The sequence below is a fragment of the Pseudorca crassidens genome, chromosome 10 (genome assembly GCF_039906515.1).
Source record: "Pseudorca crassidens isolate mPseCra1 chromosome 10, mPseCra1.hap1, whole genome shotgun sequence".
Classification (NCBI taxonomy): Eukaryota; Metazoa; Chordata; class Mammalia; order Artiodactyla; family Delphinidae; genus Pseudorca; species Pseudorca crassidens.
The window spans coordinates 31,274,983-31,300,137 of record NC_090305.1 but is presented as its reverse complement, the minus strand read 5'-3'; the positions used below and the strand labels follow the sequence as shown (position 1 = coordinate 31,300,137).

General features: G+C 35.8%; 1 protein-coding gene across 4 annotated transcripts in view; it reads right to left on the bottom strand.

Moving 5' to 3' along the window:
• The window catches only part of SUPT3H (SPT3 homolog, SAGA and STAGA complex component), a 449,480-nt gene that overhangs the window by 94,570 nt on the left and 329,755 nt on the right, over window positions 1-25,155 (bottom strand). For all 4 annotated transcript variants that reach the window (XM_067752787.1, XM_067752786.1, XM_067752788.1 and 1 more), the window contains exons 10-11: window positions 22,066-22,233; window positions 12,114-12,224 (exon numbers count right to left, since the gene is read on the bottom strand). In XM_067752787.1, the coding sequence (XP_067608888.1) occupies window positions 12,114-12,224; window positions 22,066-22,233 (279 nt within the window). The remainder of the gene's footprint in view (window positions 1-12,113; window positions 12,225-22,065; window positions 22,234-25,155) is intronic.

Below are 25,155 nucleotides of genomic sequence, written 5' to 3'. Positions count from 1 at the left end.
ACCAGCTCGTCTTGGAGTAATTTAACCAGTAAGATGATTTAGAGGACAGTTCAGTGGCACCATTTTTGGAAAGTAAAAGCTTAGCAGAAGGAGCATAAATCAAAGGTGACTGGCAGGTAAAGGATATACGCAGCAATCAGCCAAACCACGTGCACACTGGCGCAAATTCAATAAGATCATTTATAAAATTTTTAAGTCAGGAGTACACAAAAGGGGGTCTGGTGCTAACTAAATCCACAGATAGCTTACATGCCACTGAAATAAACACTTCCAGATGCGGGTGTACAAAAACCTTTCACAGAAAGAAATGTTTTCTTTCATAAATCTGAAGGAGGGAGTCATAGCAGGGAAGGGCAGAAAGTCTGAAATTGAGACTGTGCTTCTTACAGATGGACATGTTGTTGAGGAGGGAGTGTAGGGTGAGGATGAACTGCGCATAGCGCGTCTCCATTTGGAAGCATCACTACCATCCGTAAGACTGGATTTCTGTTAAAACAAGGGGAAAATGCTAATGACATATCATTTCATCAGTCCTCCACAATCTGGTGACTGAGTCAGTGTTGCTCCCATTACCTCCCTTAGAGTTTCTTTTTTTGGGGGTGGGGTGACACAGAGATGAAAGCCACTAATCAAAGCTTAGAAAACGATGCTTTGGAACTTACACCAGCACAAAGCTATTGGAGGCATGGCTTTAATGATGAAAATATTTTCAAAATCTGCCTAGCTTATCGTCATCTTTCAGGAATGCGTGACCAAATTCATTAATGGATTAGAAAGTCAATTTGCTCATCCAAACAGCATAATAATTTGTGGGACTTTCTGGTCATATATCTAAACACTCCCAGAAGTTCAAACAGAAAGCTAGAATGTCTGTGTTTGTTTCCTTTTTTAGGTTCAGCTGAACTATGCATTGAGCTTCCCCCCTTCCCCCAAGGAAGTCCTCTTGAAATTAGTTCTCTTGTTGAATCTTTAAACTTCATGCAAATTCTCTGTAAGCATCTGAGTAATGAATTTATTCTTGAGACTACTTCTAATTATCTGTTTTATGCATTGACCCAAATTACCAACTTGTCATCTACTATTCGTCTTTCGTTCAGGATCTTGTTCTACTTATTCTTTATGCCAAGTATCACTTGAATACGTTCCATCTTCTCTGGTCTCAACATCACCACCTCAACAGAGGCTTTTCTGCCCTCTTGCCTGCAATACTGCAGCGGCCACCCGACTGATCGCTCTGCCAATTATATCTCCTAACTCCAGTCCCTCCTCCATCCCATCAGCTGAGTTATTTTTTTAGAATACAAATTTGTTCATATCAATCCCTTGTTCAAAAACTCTAAAATCACTCCTTGATGACTGTATCCGTTGTTTAAAAAGAAATTTTCCAAACTACATCTTACTGAAAACTCAGTATTTATCAGAGATAAAAATTGATCTGTATTAATTAGGGAAAACTCTTTATTATTTTGCAGAATACCTGTAAAATAAGTCCGGGTTTCTGCGGAGCACGGTTAGATAACTGCTGGCCTGCGTCATGAAGGCCGCGTGACTCCAAGTCCCGCTCACATTGTCATCAGCCTCCCTTTGATGCTTCGCCTCCCCTCAATGGACTCCTCGGTTCCTCACCTTGGCCCAAACAGCCATTCTGCTTTCCTGCATTTCCCCCCCTCTTCTTTCTGCCTGAATTAGTTTTTCGCAATTCTCACTCATTTCCCTCACCTCTGTCTCATAAACTCAGTTCAAACGTCAGTGATCTGAGGAAGCTTCCTTGACTTCCTCAGGCAGATCTCGGTCTCCCCTGCGCCAGAGGCACTGTGTCCCCCCCCCCCCCCCCCCGCAGTTACAGTGCCAACCACACGGCAGTGCTTATATACACATCTCCTTCACTAGACTGGAACACCCAGCTACTCATCTCCATATCCCATAGCCCCGTTTCAACAGATTTCTAAAACAACGCTTGGCAAATTGTTCATTGAATTAATAAACGGAGATACCAGAGCTATAAGGATCTTAGGCCACGTAGGGATGTCACCACTGTCCTTCCACTTCTAAATCATGTCTACTTCAATCTTACCAATGAGGATTCGGCCACATGGACTGTCATTACCTAGTCCAAACTCAGAAAGGAAGTACCGTCCTTTGTATGTGAAGGGTGTCTCCATCTCTCAGGAAGGCAGGTACTTTGCACTGTTTTTCGGCAGCTGCAGGGGACAGACTGACTTGGAGCAGTACAGTCTTGCCTTGCCTCCTTATTCATTTTTTCTCTTAATCATTTGTGAGCTGGTTGTGTGGGTGAAAGATACTGCTGCCACCAAAAACGGAAGTGTAGTTAGTTTACCCACATGAGGATCAATCCCTAATGCTGTCTTCTTTAGACAGTGGCTTCAGAGAAAAGCACAGTGTGGAGCCCAGGCTGGTTTTCTTCCTCCTCTCCTCTCCTCTCTTTTTTCTCCTCTTCTCCCCCACCATCCTCTCCCCCGCTTTTTTAAACACCAAAAGTTTGCTTCAATGAGCAACGTTGTCAACTATAACTTATTTACTTATTAGGCTCTTACCTAATTAGTCCAGAATACGGGCGTGGGTGTTTTAGGTTAGATCAGGAATGTAGAATTAAATCGGAGCCAGAAATATAGTCTCTAACTTCTCTCCTGGAAACTATAAAACCTGCACAAGTGTTTGCATTGGAATCGACAGGAACCTGTGGGCCAGGCTGTGAGCTTCAGGAGCCTGAGAGGCAACTCAGGTACTCCTTCCCTGGTATTTCCAGCAGCGGCACAGCTGCCCAACTGTCACCTTGAATGCACCTGGGCAAATTCAGACACTGACACTGGGCTCTGCCCTCGTGACCTCTGCCAACTAATCAGCCAAAATATTTCCAGATCTGGAGCGCCTACTCCGCATTTTGGGTGTATGCCCAGAACTGCAAATGCACTCCAGTCAGGTGGGAGAGCCTATCCAGGTGCCAGGGCAAGAATTAACATCTGACTGACATATGGGCTATGAATTTTCTCCTCTCACAGCTTGGGGTCATGCAGAGGTGGTGTGTGGGAGTGGAATATTTGATCTGCACATACAGAGCCAAGGGGATTTGGTTTAAATCAAATCATAATTAAAACACCCGTCAGGAAAACAAGGCATAATTATTTTTTTCCTGCGTTTTTTTTCCTACCTTGGATACAGCCTTAAATATACGTTGGGCACAATAACAGCTAGGTATCAATTTCGTTTTTGGAAGGTGTAAACTTTCCACTTAAAACAATCCACTTATTATGTTGTAGGATTAACTCTGCAACTACATCAGTAAATTAAATGACAGTTCAATGATTATATTTGTGTGACTAAAGTGTATAACGCTATTTAAGAAATCATCAAAAAGTAAATCATCTCCAGTTCAACAGGCTCTCATCATGGCTGTTTGGAGGGACTTTTTGTCACACCATCAATAAAACAGTACCCAAATGTTTCACTTAAACAAAACATGCTTATGACTGTTAGATGTTTCTGGCAATGGTTAATAAAGAATCTATCCCAATAAAACCATTGTGTTCTTTTCTAATATTCATCTAGTTTAGATATAAAATGTTAATTGAAAAATTTAAATGGTATTTTTGCTAGGTGAACCTGACCAATGTAATGTATTGAGTTTATGTCTAACTCAGTGTTTACAATCTTATTTATAGACTTAAAAGGAAAATTTCTTGCCATTTGCAGAGCATAATTTTTAAGTTTGGAAATATCTCAGCTTAGTTTAGTTCCTCCCAACTAATCTTCTTGCTGCTTTCATGAATTTGTGAGTTAAAAGAGTCCTGTGATTTTTTTTTTTTTTTTAAAGAAAAAACAATTTCCTTTCGGGAGTCACTCAAAATATTTTTCTATTCTATCTTCATTCCCTCAGAAGACTGCAAAAACCTAGAAACCATAATAACACATTCAAATCTCAAGATGTGGTCCTTTTAGAATATTTTGCTCAAAAAGTTTCTCTTAGCTGTCAACTACTCCTTTCCTTGTACTCATGTTCAAATTCCTCTGTTCTCCATGATACAGCCTGCCGTTTACAATGCATAGAGATATGTTACCTTCTTGAACAACTTCAAATTCATGTCCCCCATTAGAGAACATTGATTGTCTCCTTTTCAAATTATATTCCTGAAAATTCTAGGATTCTCTGCAGGACTTTTAGGGGCCTCATAGATGTTTGACGAGAATGTCCATTTCCAATTTTTTGTGCTACTCGAAATAAAGGTTCTGTCATCTTCTGTTTTATATTGAACTTCCTGTAAATGTTTTGTTGTTTAGGAAATTATGTCTTGGAATTCTGGCCTGTTAGTTTTGTTGTTTGGTATTTAAAGCAGCCCAAATAAATCCTCTATGTAAAACTGTGCAAGTGAGTACGTCACCTTAGAGTGTATAGCCCATGCTGAACTGAATGTGAGGTCTTTACTGCTGATATAAAAGTGAAGGCAGAAAAAAGCAAAATGTGTTTGAATAGTCCCTGTTTACTGAAGAGACAAACCAGCTGTTAATAACATCATAATTTTTAAAAATGGAACTGGATAACTCTTTGTAAACAAATTCACTGTCCCAATTTAAGGTGTTGCTGCAGAAAGTTCACATGACATAAGATCTCTCTCGCCTTCTCCCTGCATTCTGCCTGATGATTAAAAAGCATTAACTAAACAGTTTTACAATGCAACACGATTATGCCAACACAGAATTATGATGCTGTGCTTACAACAGCAGAAAAAAGTATCAGTAATGAATTCAGCAAATTTGGATTCCACAGGCAAAGCAAAATAAACATGACCCTGAAACTTTAAACAAGTATTTTTCAGGGAAGGATTTTCAGGTGACTGAGATTTTCTTTATGACACCTTTGAATAGCTTATAGTGTTTTTAAGATACTTAAAAATATTTCCAGAAAACCATGAAGAGTTATATACTGGATAAGAAATCCATATATTGACTCCCTTTAAACATTATCAGTTTAAAAATGTGAGCACTTGTTAGATACTGTTAGGGAAACAACTTTTGAGCAAAAAATTCTTACTATTTCTCTTTTGAGCCAAGATTATTGGAGGTCTGTGTAGATCGTTATTAAAAGCTGCTATATCTGTGAATGAAAACTTCTCAAATAAAGAGAAGTGTGTAAATAAAATAAAATATGGAAATAAAGTAGATACTGTGATGAATATAACATTACATCATAACTTTGATTTTCAAACACCTTCACTATTCGTATTGAATGAGATTTTAAGAGTGGATCTTCTATGTACAGAGTTGCTGGAATATTTGATAAAGAAACACCTCTCTTATGGAGGTTTAATACCTCTTGCAACACTTGTCTTCTACGCAATGTAGTTTAGGAAATGCTATCTCACATTTTCAGGATAAGATTTCTTAAACAATTAAGAATAGAGGCCAGTCTGCAAAGATGGAGTTTAATGAGGAGGATTAGTGAGAATTCATTGAAGCCTGTGGTCCCAGTTAACCACAGAGTATTTAGCTCCTGTCCACAGATAGAGCTCTGGTACTTACAATGTAACCTTCAGCTGGTTACTTGATTTTTCTCTAAATATCCGTTTTCTCATCTACAAAGTGGGGATAACAACACTCATCTTGCTGTGTTATAAGAATAACACAATGCAAGTGAAAAGTTTCTTTAAAAATATTATATAAGTTATTATTTGATCACCCAACACTTTTCTCGTATTCTAATGATTTTCTCTCCCAAATTCTTCTAATGTTTTTATTACCACATTTCAAACATTCTATCCCTAATTCTAAATTGAACACTGTGTTAGTTGAACCATATAAAATTTTTGATACTCAACTGTTTATGACCTAGGGAAACTGTTATTTTATATAATTTGACAGAATAAGTTTTGTAACTGTAATTTCCGCCCCACCTTATTTTAAAATTAAAAACAACTAAATTACAATATTTACATTTTTTTCTAGAGAAGGCCCACTTTTAGGGTATTCTTATATGATAAATATACCACGTTAATTTTTTTCTGAGAACCAGTGGCCCATAACTATGAAAAAGTACTCGGTTCCAACCTATAACGATAGACTTAGTACTTCCAAAAAATTTATTGAGAAATTCTTACTTCCAGTAAAAAACAAAATTCTTAAAAAATATTTAAGAATTCGTACCCAGTTTCTACTTGGTATTTACATTTGAAAAGTACTCTAATATTTTGTGACATTTAATTTTCCAGGTTGAACACACAAAATGCAGACAAAATCTAATACACTCAAGACATAAGAATTATTCATGAATGTGAAATTCTAGATCAAAATAGTCAAAGCAATCTGCTATGCCATTTTTGTTTTGAAAAGTTTAATGTGAGGGATTCTTAAAGGAAATTTTTTATTTTGATCCTTATTTGTCTATTGTGAACACTTCTGAAGGACCAATGATATGAGAGCATCCCTAGCACCCCTCATAGACATATATACATCAAGCTAAATGGCCACAGTGGAAGAGCAGTCAGCTGAGAGCCAGGAGGCTGGATTCCAGGGTCAGCCCCGGCATTCACTTACAAGGTGCCACTGGGTACAAGGCAAAGCATCTCTGAGACTGAGTTTAACTGATCTTCTCAAGTCTTAGCCAGCTGTCTCACAATTTAATACAGTTGAGCGGATTTTGAAGCCACTCACTTTTAGGGATGCATTTAAGGTATCATTCAGATGAATGACCATGCTTAAATGAGAAATTTTATTGTTTTGCTATTCTACTTCAATAGAAAGACACCTGATAATATGTAAGCTTGGGGGGGGGGGTGAGATATTTTTCTACTGTGAATATCACTCAGGAGAAACTAAAATATATTTAGGCATTACACACGGGATTATGTCATCCCATTTGGTGTACACAGTTTGCTTTCTCTGGCTTTCAAAATTACAGACCTGGTTTTCTATCAGCCATTTCCAGCACTTCTCGCTGAGCGCTGGGATTGGGCTTCAGAGTAGGTAACCATGGGCACCACCCACTGCTTGTACACAGCAAGGATCCAGATAAAACACATGTCTGACCATCTTTTTCATGATAGACAACACAGTCCACTGGGTTACTCTTTGGGGGTATTTTCTCTGAGAGAAAAAACAAAATGCTCTAACTATAAAAGTCTACTTCATTCTCAAAATTTTTAAATGCTTCTTCCTTCTAGACCCACATAATTATAAGAATTTTTTTAAAAAAACCATTACCAAAAGCATTTGAATTTTTAGGCTGCAAGAAAATACTCTTCAGTTAAATAATTAAATTCAATTAAAACAATTAAATACCAGTTAACTGTCTGATAGGACAATCATTTAAAGCTTTCGCTAAACTTTTTTTTTAGGCCCTGAAGCTCTTTTTAATGTAAGTTTTATTTTACCCTTTATTTTTCTATATTTTCTTAATTTTCTAACATCCTAGCATTACTTTCATAATCAGTAAAATGAGGAAATTTGAAAAACTGAGAAAAATGAGGCCAGTAATAATTAATGTTTAAAAAATTATCACCAACTTTGATATACACATCAGTCTCTGAAAACCTTTTTTGGTAACTTACACAAATATATAAATTCATATAAACTGAATGTGATGCAGCTTTATAAATCTGAGGCCGTGCTGTCTGTTCCTTAGATTTCTATTTCACAGGAGCTAGTATGTAAAAATCCAGTGGAAACTATGTACACTCAGTTACCGAGACCTTATTTTTTAACATGACAGTGGTGATAAAAAAAAATCCATGAAAGTTCCTCAACCACGATTAATTCAAAAAGTGAAAATGAACATTAATTTATTCTCAGGAACAATAATCTTTAAATAGTACTTAAGTTTTAATGGTATAAATTGTAAGTCTGTAAAGAAATCACATTATAATTCGAGTTTTAGTTTCTTCTAGCATTACAAAGTGGGGCCTCTGTGTGTGTTTGTATGTCTGTGTGGTTGGTGGTGGGGGGAACGGTTTCTACTTTAGTCCGTTTGTATCCTTATCTGAAACCTTTTAGAAAATATACTACAGCTACTAGTGCTATGATGACTTCCACTATTATTAATATAATACATTAAGAGCTTACCACTCAAGTTCATAGTACTCGTTGGATTCTATCATGAGGTAGGTTCTATGCTACCAGAGACAGGGTAAGAAACTTCCTTACGCTGCTTTGCTAGTAGGTGCAGAGCTGGGATCTGAATCTGGGCAATTTGGCTCTAGAATCAACAGGCTTAATCACCACACAATATAACCTCACGTAACGCCAACTACGATGAGTAAAAGGACAAGATAAGATGACAAGCATCAAAATGACTTAGGACACCCCCAGTTTGCATAAGTACTCTAAAGTAATGACTACACATTACAGACTGAAGCGATTTTCAGAATTATTTAGGAAAAAATAAATAATAAGCAAAAGGTAAACTAGTCTCTTTAAATGTTCTTTAGCATGTGTATATGGAAGATCAGGAATACAGGGGTGGGAACAGTTGCAAAAAAATCTAATGAAGAGCTTAATGTCAGGAAAATTACTTTAATCTTCTAGGTATGATACTCTCTTCTGATCTTCTGCATAGGATTAAGAATAAATAAGAACACAGAAAAGAAATAAGCCATCGATTAAAACCAACATGCCAAAGACAGCATAGTTATAATTGGTTGAGTGGGGATGGGTAGTTTATAAGTGTCTCCATAGTCCTCATATGAGTGGCAGGAAACTGATGTTTCCGCCATGAGTCCCCTTCTCTCTCTACTCCAGCAGCTACTCAGTGCAAAGCATTGTTTGTACTCTTTTCTCCCCTCCACCTAATGTGGCTTTAATTATTCCTTTCTTCTATCATTTCAACTAATTCCCAAGGGGAAGAACTCACTTACAATTCTTTATACAATAAATTGTATTCCTGAATTTGATCATCGAAAGTCATACAGTAGAAGACAGAATGACGCCTCACCAAAAGCAAATTTTTCTTGGCTTATTGATTGATGTTGGAATTCAGCTGCCATGTAACCTACTGGTTCAGTCATTTTAATTCTCCAAATCAATTTCAAATTATTGGGAATTAGCTAAATATCAATCAAGTTACAGATATTCTAAATTAGACATCTCATTTATATATACATTAGACAAGCACTTGAGATTTAGAATGAAATGCTGCAAAGACAAAATCTCTGTTTCAGAAATGTAAACTAGTTATTCATGGCCATTTTAGTTTACAAAGGAAATTTTATACTGGAGGTAAGTTAGTTCAGCCTTTCTGTATAAAAATTCAGTCTCAGTCTATGATTGCTATAGACACAGCCCACATGCCTCCTCTCAGGAGCCGCAGCTCAAAGCCTAGGAAGCAAAGTGTCCCCAGTGCAGCATAAAGTATCGTCTCAGGGAGTGGGCACCAGGGAACTCAGCATCAGCATCTCCCCAGCATCAGGAGCACCTCCTTTTAGCACTGAAGGTAGGAGGGATCCAGGACGGGTGTTCACACTGTTAACATACACAGTCTGCAAATCTATTCTACTTTAAAGAGAATTTTTAACTTTAAAAGGCAGATTTAAGTATTGTAATATATACCAAGAAACTGTGTCTGCCTCATCCTACTACTCATGACATAAAATGGAATAGGTATATTCGGCCCTGTAGGCTGGGCAAATTCTTATAACTCCAGGTAATGGAGTAGACCTTTCAAGGTGGGTCCTTTCCGAGGAGTGATGAAAACTCAGTGTCCTTCTGTGGTGGAGTTCTTTCTCATCTGCTGTTGATTTTGCTCGTCTGCTCTGGTAGCAGCTAAGTGAACCTTCAAGACCATGGCTTATTTGTTCTGTTTTCCAGATCTATTTAAACTAAGCATTTTAAAATTGCATTATTAGTTTTAAAAACCATATTGGTTATATGTTTGTTAGACAAAAATTAGCTTAAACTATATCTGAATATATATATTCTGAATATTTCAAGTATATTTCCTGACCATATACTACAATCTTAGATTATAAAAGCAATAATACATGAGTAATAGAGCATCAGGTTAGACATGGAAGAATGAATACACATGTACACACACACACACACACACACACACACACACACGTCATCAACCAAGATGGTTCTCAAGTGATCTGTCCAGTCTTTTTAAAAATAAAAAAACTTGAAGAATTAAACAGCTACCACTGCCACCACTTCCTTTCGAGGAAACATCACAGACTTCATGATTAGGAGATTTTCCCCTTACATTAGATATATTTTCCTTTATTTAATTTTATCCATTACTTTTAGTTACCATTTTAGGTTATTTCTCAAAAATCCTGTTTCCCCTTGCTACCCTTTAATTACGTCTAGATATTATCGACTCTGTCTTTTTCTTCTCTCTCTGCTCCACTGCCTCAGCCTATTAGTCATTATTTGGCTCGTATCTATGGATTTGATATCTTTAATCCTTTGTTATAAATTGGTTCTTTCAACTTCAGTTGGTTCTTAAATTCTTCCAATCATCTCATATTTTTCTAAATTTCACCTCTTTTGGCTTATTGCTTTAAATAGCCTCACCTGTCATGTAGGAAAAAATAAAACAAGAGATATTGATTTCATTGTTTTCAATTGTAATAATCTAAAACCGTTCATGCAAAAGGATATATTGCTTAATCAGCAACATATGATTAATATAAATAAGATAAATCACGTTCTTATAATATATGACAAATTTAAGATATTAATCAGAAGTAAAAATAATTGTCACCATTACAAAAAGCTTCTAGAGACATATATAAAAAGCTTTGACACATTCTTGCTGTCACACGGAGAATGCATACAATTAACAATAACAATGAAAACAAAGAATGGTAAGAAAGCATTCTCTTTAACTGAAACATAAGAAAAAAGGAGATGTTATAATTTAGAAGAAATCATGACTCCTATCAACAGATAATAGTAAAATCCACTCTTAGGGAAAAACACATATTATTTTATGTACATATGTATGTGTAATATTATACATATATATTCTGCTTTAGTATGTTAAAGCAGATGTGAGTCCAAAAAAAACCCAAACAGGGCTTCCCTGGTGGCGCAGTGGTTGAGAATCCGCCTGCCAACGCAGGGGACACGGGTTCGAGCCCTGGTCCGGGAAGATCCCACATGCCGCGGAGCAACTAAGCCCATGTGCCACAATTACTGAGCCTGCGCTCTAGAGCCCGTGAGCCACAACTAATGAAGCCCGTGTGCCTAGAGCCCATGCTCCACAACAAGAGAAGCCACCGCAATGAGAAGCCCGCACACCACAACGAAGAGTAGCCCCCGTTCGCTGCAACTAGAGAAAGCCCGTGTGCAGCAACTGAGACCCAATGCAGACAAAAAGATAACAAAAAAAACAAATGGTAAATTCTACTGTTCGTTAGTCATAAATCAAACCTAACTTTCTGAAAATCAAACCAATTCCTTATAAACAGAGGAGGACTTGGAGAAAGTTATACTGACATGAATAAAGATTTTTTTAAAAAGGGCCACAAGATGAGTACTTAATTAAAACACACACACACACAGACACACACACGGACACACACACATGGACACACACACTTTCTTTAGGCTGTTGAAATATAAAGTCTTTAATTCTCCATTAAAAAAAAAACAAAACAAACCTTGATTATAAGCTTTAAAACCATTTGAAGATGTGGAAGACTGTCTGCCTTTCAGCCTACTTCAAAGCCAGTAAAGAAATCATTTCTTCTTCTTCCAACTCAAAGTATGTTTAGGAGCAGAACATCTGATAGAAGTGGTATTGCCAATCTAACCAATTTTAAAATATAAAGTGTTTCTAGCAATATTTGGATACATATAATTTGACAAAAAAAGTTTTATAAACCTAAGCTTTAAAAAATAGAAAATATAAGCCCCAAGAAAAAAAGCATAATTTGTAATTGAAAGAAAATAATATTTTGTAGAAAAAAAGTTGTCCTTCCAAAAAGAGACAAAAATGACTAACTTTTATTTCCCAAGAGAATTATGCCACTTTTATACAACAAAATTACAGTCACCACAAATTGCTTTCAACAATTCCACTGCTGCTTCATTTGACCACTTGAAAATCAAAATTCTTTCAGATTATAAATATAACTTTTTATAACTCTGTTATTACGTACTGTGAATGGGGAAAGTGGGCCAATCTTGTGGCCGTAGCGTCGAACGGCCTCTCTGATGTGGCAGGGCTGGATGGCATCGCTGTGAGCCTCAACACCACAGGCCGCAGTGCTCTGCGACAGAAAAACACATAAATTGTTACTAAATCAAAAACACACAACAGAACTACAGTGTATAAAATATGAAAATAAACTTTCATAAAATGGACGGTTTTTCCCCTTAGGATGCACATCATTGCTGCCATATACTACATCTAAAAAAAAATTCCATTAACAAATCAAAGATGACTTTTACATGACCCCTTCCTAGCAGACCAACCAAATGCAATTTTTATGCCCCCAATATTACACCTAGGCCTACATGTCAAGGTACAGAAGAATACAGCCACTTGCGTGCAGATGAAAAGTGTCATAGGGGCTTGCTGAAAGAACCACAGGAAACTATTTTTTTAAAAAACATTTAAACATTTATTATTATAAATGTTTCTTGGGAGCCTGTTGGACATATTTCTGAAATAACTTGAGGGTCATCAATTTTAAAATTAAAAATGTAAAATTGCTATATATTTATTTATAATACTGTGGACCGTCATAAAAGATCATTTCGACTTGGTTCCTAGTTTTCTAGGTATCCTCCATGCAGAAACAAAATAAAACAAAAACTTTCTATTTTAATCTGCCTCATCTGTAAAAGGCAGGTTTGAAAGTACAAAGAAACATAAGAAACAGAAAGATTATTTGCAATAAGACTATGGATATCAACTCAAGAAATGTGTGCAACATGATTTAAAAAAAATAAAATCGGGGCATTATAGTCTCATGATTCAGTTGTAGGCTCTGGCTTCCCAAATACCTGGGTCCAGATCCCAGCCATATCAGTTACCAGTTCTGTCAAGTTATGTAATATCTCTGCACTTTAGTTTCCTCATCTGTAAACTGGATAATAATTATAATTGCTCTATAGGGTTGCTGTGAAAATTAAATGAGTTGATATGTGTAAACCACTTAGAATGGTGCCTGACACGTTAGCTATTAACAACATTAGGCTATTATTTACATTAAAAATGGAACCTCCATGTTCTTGAAATGATAAGCTAATTTACTTAAAAGTGCAGTGGATACCAGATGCCAGGTCATCAACATTAAAGAATCAAGAGAAAGAAATAGTAGCCTGTGTGTTACTATAACTCTGGTCTAGAGGTACCACTCTCAGAATTCCTTATAGGAGTATATCTAGTACAACCTCTAGGGATAGCAATTTGGCAAATCTTATCAAAATGAAAAAACACAACCCTTTTTGACCCAATAATTTCACCTCTAAGAATTTATCCTACGGACACATTACACGGTACAAAATAATAGATAGATAGATAGGTAGATATTCACCGCTGTGCTACCTAAATTCATGAAGCAAATGTTCATCAACGAGAGAACAATGAAGTCAATTATGATACATTCATTCAGTGCAACAGAAACCACAGCAACACCAAAAAGCATGAAACAGTTCCATACACATTCCTGTGGAGCTATCTCTAAGATACACTGTTTGAAAAAATACTAGGTGACCAACTGGATAACTATGTTAACCAGCTGTTTTTTTAAAAAAAGCTGAACATTATATGCTCATTTAAGCTTAGAATATTTCCACAAAGGTACCCCAAAAATCAGTAACAGTGCTTATCTCTTGTAGTATAGGTGGGTGTCTGGAGGACATGGGTTAGAGGAAATATTTTTCACTGTATATCCTTCTGTACCTTTTAAATATACTTTTTGTGCTTCTTCTATTATAAACTAGTAAAATAATTGTAAAAATTCCTATGAAGAGCATCAGCTAATTATCCAAGCTGAACCTGAAATAAGACTTAAAATATAAAACAAAACAGATCTTGATTATTTTTATTATTTTAACAAGATTTGAAATAAGCCAGATAGGAATTTACTCTAGGCTATCTTTCTCAATTTCATTCCAACAATACCCTAAATAACATATCAGCTATGCCCACAATAACAAGGATTAAGTTATCTTAACCCCTCACTTTGGCACTCATATAGAAGTACACACACAGAGTTTTTTCTTTTCCTCTCTTTCTTTTTTTTTAAATTGTGCTTTCCTGATTCTCATTCCAAATACTTTGTTTCATTTGGAATATATTAGAATAAATGCAATTATCAGGTACCCAGTAAGGCTAAAGACTCTTCTGTGAAGTCCACTTGGCTCCAAGATGTGAACATGACTAATACAGACTCATGATCTGCTAGGGATAACAAGTACTTGTGAAGTCGAGGCATTCTACTCATTTGTGGAAATGAATGCAAATAATTAGCTGGATTTGGAATCTAAAGTTAAGTTTTCCAGAAACTCAAGTGGAAACTCAAGTGGAAACACAAAAGGGGGACATCAAGAGGGTCAATAACCTGCAGACTAAGTGGGTGGGGCGTCCTTCCAGCGCATTCTTCCGTGGAAGCTCCTTTCTGCTTGAAAATTGGATTTATTTTTCATTTCTTTTCTCCATGGCCAGTGGAGGGTCTACTCTTCCTCTACTTTCCCCAATAAATTTGGTTCTGGTATAGAACATTTTGGTCAAAATCTCTCAGAACCTCTGGCATGGCGATCCAATGGGACTTGAGCGCACTGAAGTAGGAAGCATAAGTTAGAAACTACTTGTGGTTGCTATTTGTAAGATGTGGTAACACGTAAGCCAGGCCTGTTTGAATCATGTTATCGCTGCTAAAACGAAGCTAACCTACATAAAAATAAAAATATTCACTTTTGTGAAAAATGTCATTAAAATTTCTATCTTGCCAGTTTCAGGTTTACCTGCTATAATTAAGCAACTGCAAACATCAGCATAAGTTACTATGTGCACTTCTACACTTTCCTGATTTGCCTATTGAGTTCTTTGGAAGGAAACCTTTAAATCTGAAATGTTGTATTCGCGGTACGGTTTCTACCGCAATAAGTATCTTCTCGTTTCTGTAAATATCTAGTCCCTCACCAAGGTACTCGAAATCTGTTTAAATTCAAAATTCATATTAAGTTTAGAATTTTTACTTCAGCAGTGACTTCATAAATCTTGTAATAGTCTTCAAAATTGTTACAGGATTAGCATTAAATTTGTGTATTTGCTACCTAATATAAAAATATTATGTGTTATAAATACATATAAAGAATATTACATTTATGTACCAATTCAGCTTTCTCATTCTGCTTGTGCCCACATTATAGAATATTCTTTAAGTTTTCAAAAATGAAACCCACATGTTTGATAAAATACTGAGTGCTGTTGTCTATAGTGTGTTTGTCAAAATCTCTGTGGGGACTAAACTCTTTATTTCCTAAAGTAAAGTACAAGGTGCTTCATAAAGTTCTTCATATGTCAGGTACTCTTCCTCTTGGCTGCATTCATACTCCATTCTTGTATTCTTCCATTTCATTTTTATTTATGTCTTTTTATTCAGAAACTGTTGCTGGGTATTGGAAGCTCAAGTATCATATAGAGTCCTCCATGCTTCCCACATTTGAGTATTGTCCCTCTGCTTGTACTTGCTGGCTTGTATTGAATAAAATTCCCCAACAGCTTGAACTCTCAACTGTGGTACAAGAAGTTACATTGAAACTTTGGTTGCCCCAGGATATCTTACAAAAGTCTGTACCTCTCCTGACTCTTTTCTTCTGAACTTAAGAGTTGTTGGGAAGAAACAGCTTTTAAAGAAATTTTATCCTTTCTCAGCCTTCCCCTTGCTGGTAATCTAATATTTAAGAAGGACCTGGAATCTCAGATAATTGCCTCTTATTCTTTTCACATCCATAATGGTGGACTAGATCTTTTGTTAAACTTGAAACATTAGATTTTTTTTTTTTTTTTTGGCGATATGCGGGCCTCTCACTGTCGTGGCCTCTCCTGTTGCAGAGCACAGGCTCCGGACGCGCAGGCTCAGCAGCCATGGCTCACGGGCCCAGCCGCTCTGTGGCATGTGGGATCTTCCCGGACCGGGGCACGAACCTGCGTCCCCTTCATCGGCAGGCGGACTCTCAACCACTGCGCCACCAGGGAAGCCCGAAACATTAGATTTTACAGAGGAGTAATACGTATCTCAGGTTAGAGCAAGTGAAAGGTTAGTAGCACTATTACTGACTTCTGTCACTCACCGACCACATGGGTTGATGTATGACTTCTTTCTCCTCACTCTTGTACATAGAGCTCTCTCAGTGCTTTGTGTCTATAGAGGATTTCTTTTCAGATGAAGTTGGGCCATTCTTTGGCCAAAGGCTATAGTATAATACAATTAATTTTCTCATTTCAAAATTTAATTGAGATGTTAAATTTGTCATTCTATATAACTAGGAAGAGATTTTTTTTTAACTAAGGAAATTAAAACTAAAAAAGGTATTGAAGACAAGAAAGAATCACCAAATTCAAGGATTCATAATTATAAAATTTAGAAAAAAACACACTATATTATCTATTCTAAACTTCCCCAACTCCTTCCCTACGTTATAGATGACAGAGTGAAGATAAGGGACACTCCCATGATTAAAATGATAGTATTAAGATATGGTTATACATCAAATCCCTTGGCTTCTAGTACGCATAGCTAGTATATAATAGAGGCTTTATTATTTTACGTAGAATGAACTGTACCATGTTACCAACATAGCTGAGGTTTCCAGTGAGTAAAAATCAAAATATAGCAAGAGTTTGAATGTAGAAAGATGTGGATGAGTAAATAGAGAAAAAATTAATTATTTTATGTATGCATAATAACCAGGTTAATTACAACTTCCTACATACTTTGTAAAGAAAATCCACTGAAGAGGTCTTTTAGGTAACATTTTATTAGCCTAGTTTTATTTATTGAATGAGTTGGAGAGCACTACAGCTGAAAATCTTTAAAACTACTTTATAATATAGAAGTTCCTTATAGTTCAGAGTTTCCCTTTATAAATAATCAGTGAGCTCTGTCATTTTGAAAACAAAAGGGGGAGTTCAGATGTGAGGATGAAATTTAAATCTGCTTACTATCAGTTGTAAAATTATATCTTGGCATAGCTCCACTACTAGTAATGGCAAATGGTTCCTATTGTGCCAACGAACTTGTAGATAAAAGTATAAAGTTTGGACAAATTATAAAAAACAAGTATCTGAAAGCAAAAGAGACTGATCTAACACAGGCAGAAACTGAAAGGCGGCGTACCCATATTTAGAAGAAGGGAATGGCTGTGGGTTGAGTTTTCCGTTTTTACTGTTTTAGCCCAAGGGTAGGCTCCAGTCAGTATAGGGAGGACATGACCTTAGAGGCATGAAGAACTATAGGCCAGAGTTCAGGGCAACCACAGTATGTGTAAAGTGGAAAAGAAAATCCCAAAAAGGACAGAATCAAAGAAGGGAAGTTCCAAATTCAGTGTATAAATTTTACCCAGTCTTTGGGTAACTTCTTAACTATTCCTTTGTGGTACCAAATCCAAAAAACCCAGGTAATCAGGTAAAGTTAAGTGAAGTGAAGAGAGAATCTAGCTGCTGAAGAGGAATTTGAGTTTGGACTTTAGAGTTCAATCTAGAAAAGTAAACTGCCTGCTTAGCACACATATGCACACACCACCACCACCACCAACTCTCTTCATAGGAATATAACAGAATCTGAAATCTCTACAATATATTACTCACAATGTCCAGGATATAACTTAAAATTACTAGACATGCAACAATACAAGAAACTGTGACTTATACTCAATGGAGACTAAAATAATCCAGGTATTTAATTTATCATACAAGGATTTTAAAGCAGCTATTATGAAATAAAATAAACTTGTAATAAATGATAAAAAATAATAGCACAGGGAGATCAGCTTGATGCTTTGTGACCACCTGGAGGGGTGGGATAGGGAGGGTGGGAGATGCAAGAGGGAACAGATATGGGAACATATGTATATGTATAACTGATTCACTTTGTTATAAAGTAGAAACTAACACACCATTGTAAAGCAATTATACCCCAATAGAGATGTTAAAAAAATAAATAGTAGAAAAATGTAAACTACAAAAAGAAATCAAAAGGAAATTATACAACTATAAAATAAAATATCAGAACTAATACATTACTGGATGAGTGTTAAGATTGAAGGTGACAGTAGATAGAGTTTGGAACATAAAGGAAGATCAATAGAAGTCATCCAATCTGAAGAACAGAGAGAAAAGATTGAAAGAGAAATTAAACAGAGCTTCAGGGATATGTGGAACAATATCCGAGTAACTAACGAATATGTACTTGGAGTCTCAGAAGGGGAGAAGAGGGAGCATGAGGCAGACAAAATATCTTAAGAAATAATTGCTGATAATCCCCCCCAAATTTAAAAATATTTCATTTTCAAGAAGCTCAGTGAATCCTAAGCAGAATAAATACAAAAGAAAACCATTTCTATGGATATCATGGCCAAATTGCTGAAAACCAAAAATAAAGATACAATTCTGAAAGCATCCAGAGAAAAATAATACATTACATACATAGAAACAAAACTACAAAATCTACTGACGTGATTAAAAGAAAAAGGATGCTAGAAAACAGTGGAATGATATAATTAAAGTACTGAAAATGAAACTGCCAATCCAGAATTCTATAGCCAGAGAAAATATCTTCCAGAAATGAAGGAAAAGTAAAGATATTTTCAGAAAAATGAAAATTAAGAGAAACCACCACCAGCCAGCATGTGCTATAACAAGTGCTAAATAAAATTTAGTAGAACAAAAAAGGAAAATGATACCAGAAGGAAAGTCTGATCATCGAAAAGAAATAGAGGGACAGTGGAAACGGTAAATGTTAAAGTCATTTGATTACTTAAGGCAAAAACAGTGTTATGGTTTATAACATGTCAACGTAAGATGTATATCAACTATAGCATAAAGAACAAGACTAAAGTAGATAAACCTATATAAATATAAAAGTCTTACATTTCATGTGAGTAAAACAGTACAATAACAACTCTAAGTACATTGAAAATTTAAGGATCTATATTGTAGTCCTTAGCATAGCCACTAAAAAATGATGCAAAGAGATATCACTAAGAAATCAGTAGATACATTAAAATGGATTTCTAAAGGAGTGTATAATTAAACCTAAAGGAAAATAGGAAAGAAAAACAGAAAAAAAATAGAGAAAACAAGTAGCAAAATAACTGACCTGTATCTGAACCTTGTCAATACACACATTAAGCATCACAGATTTAAAGACTAAAATTAAAAGATACAGAAAGAAAGGAAAAAGAAGAGCCAACAATTTTTTGTTTACAAGAGATGTACTTTAAATATTAAACATACAGATATACTGAAAGGAAATGGAGAGAAAAACATATATCATTTAAATAGCATAAGAAGGCTGGAATAGCTATATTAATCAGATAAAACAGTTCAAGATGGATAGTATTCCAGTGATGAAAAGAGAGATTTCATAAAGATAAGTAAATGGAGAGATATGCCATGTTCATGGATTATAAGACTTGGTATTGTGAAGACATTTATATCCTCAAATTGATGTAAGATTTCAATCCAAACCCCTTCAAAATCTCACTAGGCTTTTCCTTTTTCTTTCTCTCTTTCTATATCTCCCTCTCTTTCTTTCTTTTTCTGGGTAGAAACTAAATTTTAATTCTAAAATTTACATAGAAATGCAAGGATACAACATATCCATATTAAACCTGAAAAATAAAGTTTGAGGACCTACACTACCTGACTTTGAGACCTACTATAAGCTACAGTAATCAAGGCAGATGACAATGACAAAAGAACTGACAAGTCAATAAAACAAAATTGAAATCCCGGAAATAAATCAACACAGATATACGGTCATTTGAATTTCAACAAAGCCACCAAAGCAATCCAATGGGAGAAAAGTGTCTTCAACAAATGGTTCTGCGATAACTAGATATATGTAAAAAAGTGAACATGGCCTCAACTCATAAAAGACACAAAACTTAATCTGACTCGGTTAATGGAACTTAACATAAAAGGTAAAGCTAAAAAGCTTCCAGAAGAAAACACAGGAGAACATCATCATGAATTGGGAGTAGCCAAAGCTTTCTTAGACAGAACACAGAAAACAATAAACAAAAGAGAAAATTGGATAAATTAGACTTCATTAGAAGTTCAAAACTTCTGCTCAACAAAATACACCATTAAGACAATGAACAGGTGAACTACAAACAGAGAGAAAATATGTGAAAAACATATATTTGACATAGGATTGTTATACAGAATATATAAAGAACTCCTACAAATTGTAACAAGAGACAACCCTACCTCAAAAATGTTGTGTAAAATATTTGAAGAGACTCCTTCTTGAGGAAGATATATGAATGGCCAATTGGCACATGAAAAAATGCTCAGCATTATCAGTCACCAGGAAAATACAAACTCAAACTATAGTGAATTATTATTAAATACCCATCAGAATGGTTAAAAGTAAAAACAATGACAACACCAAATGTTGATGAGCGTGTGGAGCAACTGAAATTCTCATATATTGCTAAGAAAGTATAAAATGATACAACCATTTGGGAAAAAAGTTCTTGCAGTTTCTTTAAAAACTGAACACGTAGCTACTCTATCACCCGGTAATTTCATTCCTAGCTATCTACCTAAGAGAAATGAAAGCATGTGTCCATAAAGACTTGTACAATAATGCTCATAACAGGTTTATTCATAATACCTCAAAAACTGGAAATAGCCTAGGTGTCCACCAAAAATGAGAATGAGTAAACAGATATATACAAGCAACTTACTCATCAATAAAAAAGAATAAATTATACTTATACTGAAAAACATAAACTTCAAAAGTGTCCTGAAAGAAATTTCACACATAAGAGTATACATACTATATTCTCTTTATATGAGGTTCTAGAATGGAAAAAACTAATGTATGATGAAAAAAACAGAACAGTGTTTGCCTTTCTGAGGATGGTGACAGGATTGTCTGGAGGAGGTATGAAGGAACTTTCTGAACTGATGGTAATGTTTTTTATCTTGAGAGGGGATTAGATAACAACAAATTTATACATTTGTCAAAATTCATCAAATGGTATACTTAAGAATTGAGTGGTATACTGAATATAAATGTTACCTTTAAAAAAAAGGAACCATAAACAAATTATACATAATGAAGTGTTTAGGAATGAAAAGTAAGCTGATGTATGCAGCTTACTTTTTTCAATGTATTAAAAAAATGAACAGATGGATGGATTAAAGAACAACTGGATGCATATATATAGTAAATGCAAATATAGTAAATATATAGTTAATATATTAAATATAGTAAAATGTTAACTGTAGGCTTCCCTGGTGGCACAGGGATTAAGAATCCGCCTGCCAATGCAGGGGACATGGGTTTGAGCCATGGTCCGGGAAGATCCCACATGCCATGGAGCAACTAAGTCTGTGCGCCACAACTACTGAGCCTGTACTCTAGAGCCTGTGAGCCACAACTACTGAGCCCACGTGCCACAACTACTGAAGCCTGTGCACCTAGAGCCCGTGCTCCGCAATAAGAGAAGACACCGCAATGAGAAGCCCGCGCACTGCAACGAAGAGTAGCCCCCCACTCACCGCAACTAGAGGAAGCCCGAGTGCAGCAGCGAAGACCCAACACAGCCAAAAGTAAATAAAAAAACAAACAAAACAAAACAAAAAAAACACATTGAGATACCACTACTCAAAAAAAAATACCTTAAAAAATGTTAATTGTAGAATCTAGATGGCAGATACATGGTATTCGCTCTACAATTCTTTTAACTATTTTGTGTTTGAAAATTTTTATATTAGAAAAACTCAATTATCTTGCTGTAAACTGGCTGCTTCTAAAAATTAGATTTATGAGAAAAATAGAACATATTTTCCATACTCATTTGGTCCATTCTGCACCAAAAAAGAAAGGAAAAAAAAAAAGAAAAAGAAAAAATATCACTGACCTTTTTTCTCTTCCTTTGTTTGGTTTTAGCTGAGTCTTGTCCAGCACTCCCATTCCCTAGGGATCCTGATGTGGTTCTCCCTGAGAGCTGTGATCCAGATGATGGAGTGCTCGGTGTAGGAGGAGGTGTGTTCTCAGGAGAGTCTGGGTAGGACCTTAGGCAAGACCCCTGTCCAAAGAGATGTGGCTTTGAAATCAAGCAACCAGAACTTCTACTAACATTTGAGTTTGTTTAACATCTCATGAATTCAGTAATATTTGAAAGTTATAAAAACACAGTTTATTATTATCCAGTCCACAGAAATGATGCCACCATCTTACCCCTAAGGGTCTAAATATATTAATTTTTAACCTGTCTGATCATTTAGATAAAAATCAGGATTCCTCAGATACAGCTTCCAAAATTTCTGCTGATTTTGTCAAACAGAGATATTTTTACTGAGAAGTTTTGTCAGTGTTTCAAACTTACTCAAAAGGAAGTTCTAAACTTTCTCCCCAAACAGGATGCCTTCTAGACATTCTTTGTAACATGGTGACCAGCCTTCGCCTAGTAACTCAAACTCAGTGCTTTCGGGTCACTGTAGATAGATCTCTAGCTCCTCCAACACCTAGTTCCTTCCTTCATTCAGAATATGCCTCCTATCTATCTGCTTTCTTTGGTTATGACTGCAAGTCTGTTCTCTCTTCCATGTGGAAGCACTTCAAATACTGAAGACTGTTTATTTCACAGCCTCTTCTCTTCTATAGGTCAAACACCTCAAGTTCCTTTCACCACTTATTATGAGACATGCTTTCAGGTTCCTCCTCCCGCCCATTACTCTCCTTTAGAGATCCTTCACTTTGTCAATATCCATCCTACAGGATGGTGCCTAAACATTGAAACAAAATAAAAAACATTTTCTTTTCAGTAACATCACAATATTGGCTCCTAAGAAGTGTATAGGCAAATAAAAGTTTCTAAGTCTTTTTCATGTATGGTATTGTTAATTCTACATTATCCTCTTACTATCTACTGGCCTACAATTCTCTGTAATGTATTTTAAAAATTATGTTAGGCTTGGTAAAATGTTTTGCTGAAATTCAGATATTGTTTTCAATAGTATTTCTTTGATCTTCTTGCCTAGAAACATCAAACAAGAAGGAATAAACCTAATGTGGCATGAGTTGTTCTTAGAAAAAACAAGGTAACTCCTAGAGATCATTGCTTCCAGTATATGAATCATATATTAGAAAACAAAATCTAGAAAATTAACTCAAATTAACCTTGATAATCTGAGAAACCCAAGCTTAACTAGCTCAGTTCCTTATATAGTTAGTATTCAAGAACGATAATTATTAAAATAGAATACACTGTGTGAACTCCATGCCTTGAGTTTCCAATTCCAAGCTACTGTACATAGCACCTCCATCTGGATCTTCTTAAAATACCCTTTTGAACTCATCAACCTTTAGCCAAGAAACTTTCAATTCTTCCTTAATAACTCTAAGCGTCTAAGGCCTTTATTTTCTAATCTAACTCCCCACTACCCCTTCTCAATGAATTCTTGGCTTGAATATTTTAATCACAGTTTCTTCCCCCCAGTACAATTACACTTATGCTGCCTCTGAGGCCTAGAGTACTTTCCCCACTTTTACCATCTCATAAAAGTCTTATTTTTCCTTCAACACCCAACTTCCTCTCTGAAGTCTTCTTTCATGGTAATTAGGGAGTTGTTTTTAATCTCTGAAATTTCTGTCTATGCCACTCATTTGGAAATTAGTACATACAATCTTGAATTGTTTGTTTGTTTGCCCGTTAATTTACTTCCTTGGTTGTTTTACAGAATGTTCTATCTCCCTAAATACAGATCATATTAGTCTCAGAGTCCCCATTTGTACCTAATTTGGTAAAGTCCTTAAAGCAGGCCTTTGATAGTGGTGGCTGATTTGCAATGTTGATGTGTATGATTCCTTCTCTAGAGTGGCCATTCTTTTTGTGTCGTGTCAGGTAATAAAGGGCAGAAAGACTTCCAGTCTCTCCGAATGTTCATTCTGACCACCAGTCACGTTGAAGGAGGGGTGTCTGGCAAGTCAGGGAAAAGCTTGAGGCTTGTACTAACATATTTAGCCAGGATACTTCCGGACACTCATGCTCCCACCTCCCAGAGAGCCCAGGAAATTCAGCACACATAAGCCATCTTTCTTAACGGCCGGGTAGCTGGGAATAGCAGCTGTGGTTGCTGAGCAGTTGCCCAGGGCAGCTTGGCCACCCTGGAGAACCGAGAAAGTGGGAGGGACATAAAGAGTTTTCCTAGCCCCGTAAGCAATCCCTTGAACGTTAAGGGAAAACTAGGCTTGTTATGTTCACTGTAAATTTCTTCAATTAGAAATGTTACAACGAATTTGTCTGATGTTAATGAAAAGGATACTTATACACATATTCATAAAGTGAACATGTATCAAAGACAGTTTAAAGGATGTTCTTTGACATCATAATTTGGGTTTGTAACATAAAGAAAACAAATAGTGTTTAATCAACTGGGTAAGCTTTAGGGACTTTTAAAGTATATTCGCTGATAATAATGTATGACCTTTTCCAAGACAAAAATGGATTTTTAATGAGCATAAACATTTTAATTGTTACTTTAGTTCTAAGCCAATCTGGTTCTACAAGGGGCATAAAAAGATGTCAAACTTTTGGCATGTAATAAGATATAGGCATATATCTTTATATATTTTATATGTATCCTAGAGCAGAGATATATCTAAATTTGGAGTTTACTGGGTTCACAGATCCCTTATATCTGCAGAATGGTTTCAGAAGGTCTCTCAACACCCTGAAACTGTGTACAAAATTTGCAAATGTCTTTACGGAGAAAGGATTTACAGTTTTCTTCAGATTCTTTGAATGGCTTAGCCATTTTCAGGTTATATGTTTCACCCAACTTGATCCAAAGTTCACTTCACAATTATACATGCAGATGTTAACCTAACCTCCTTGCTTCCTTCTCTATGGTTATTAGGTTGAATTATATGAAACTGATGTTTATGTTAGTAAAAAAAGGTCAAATTATTGGCAAATTCATTAAATAGATATTACATTTCTGGTTTT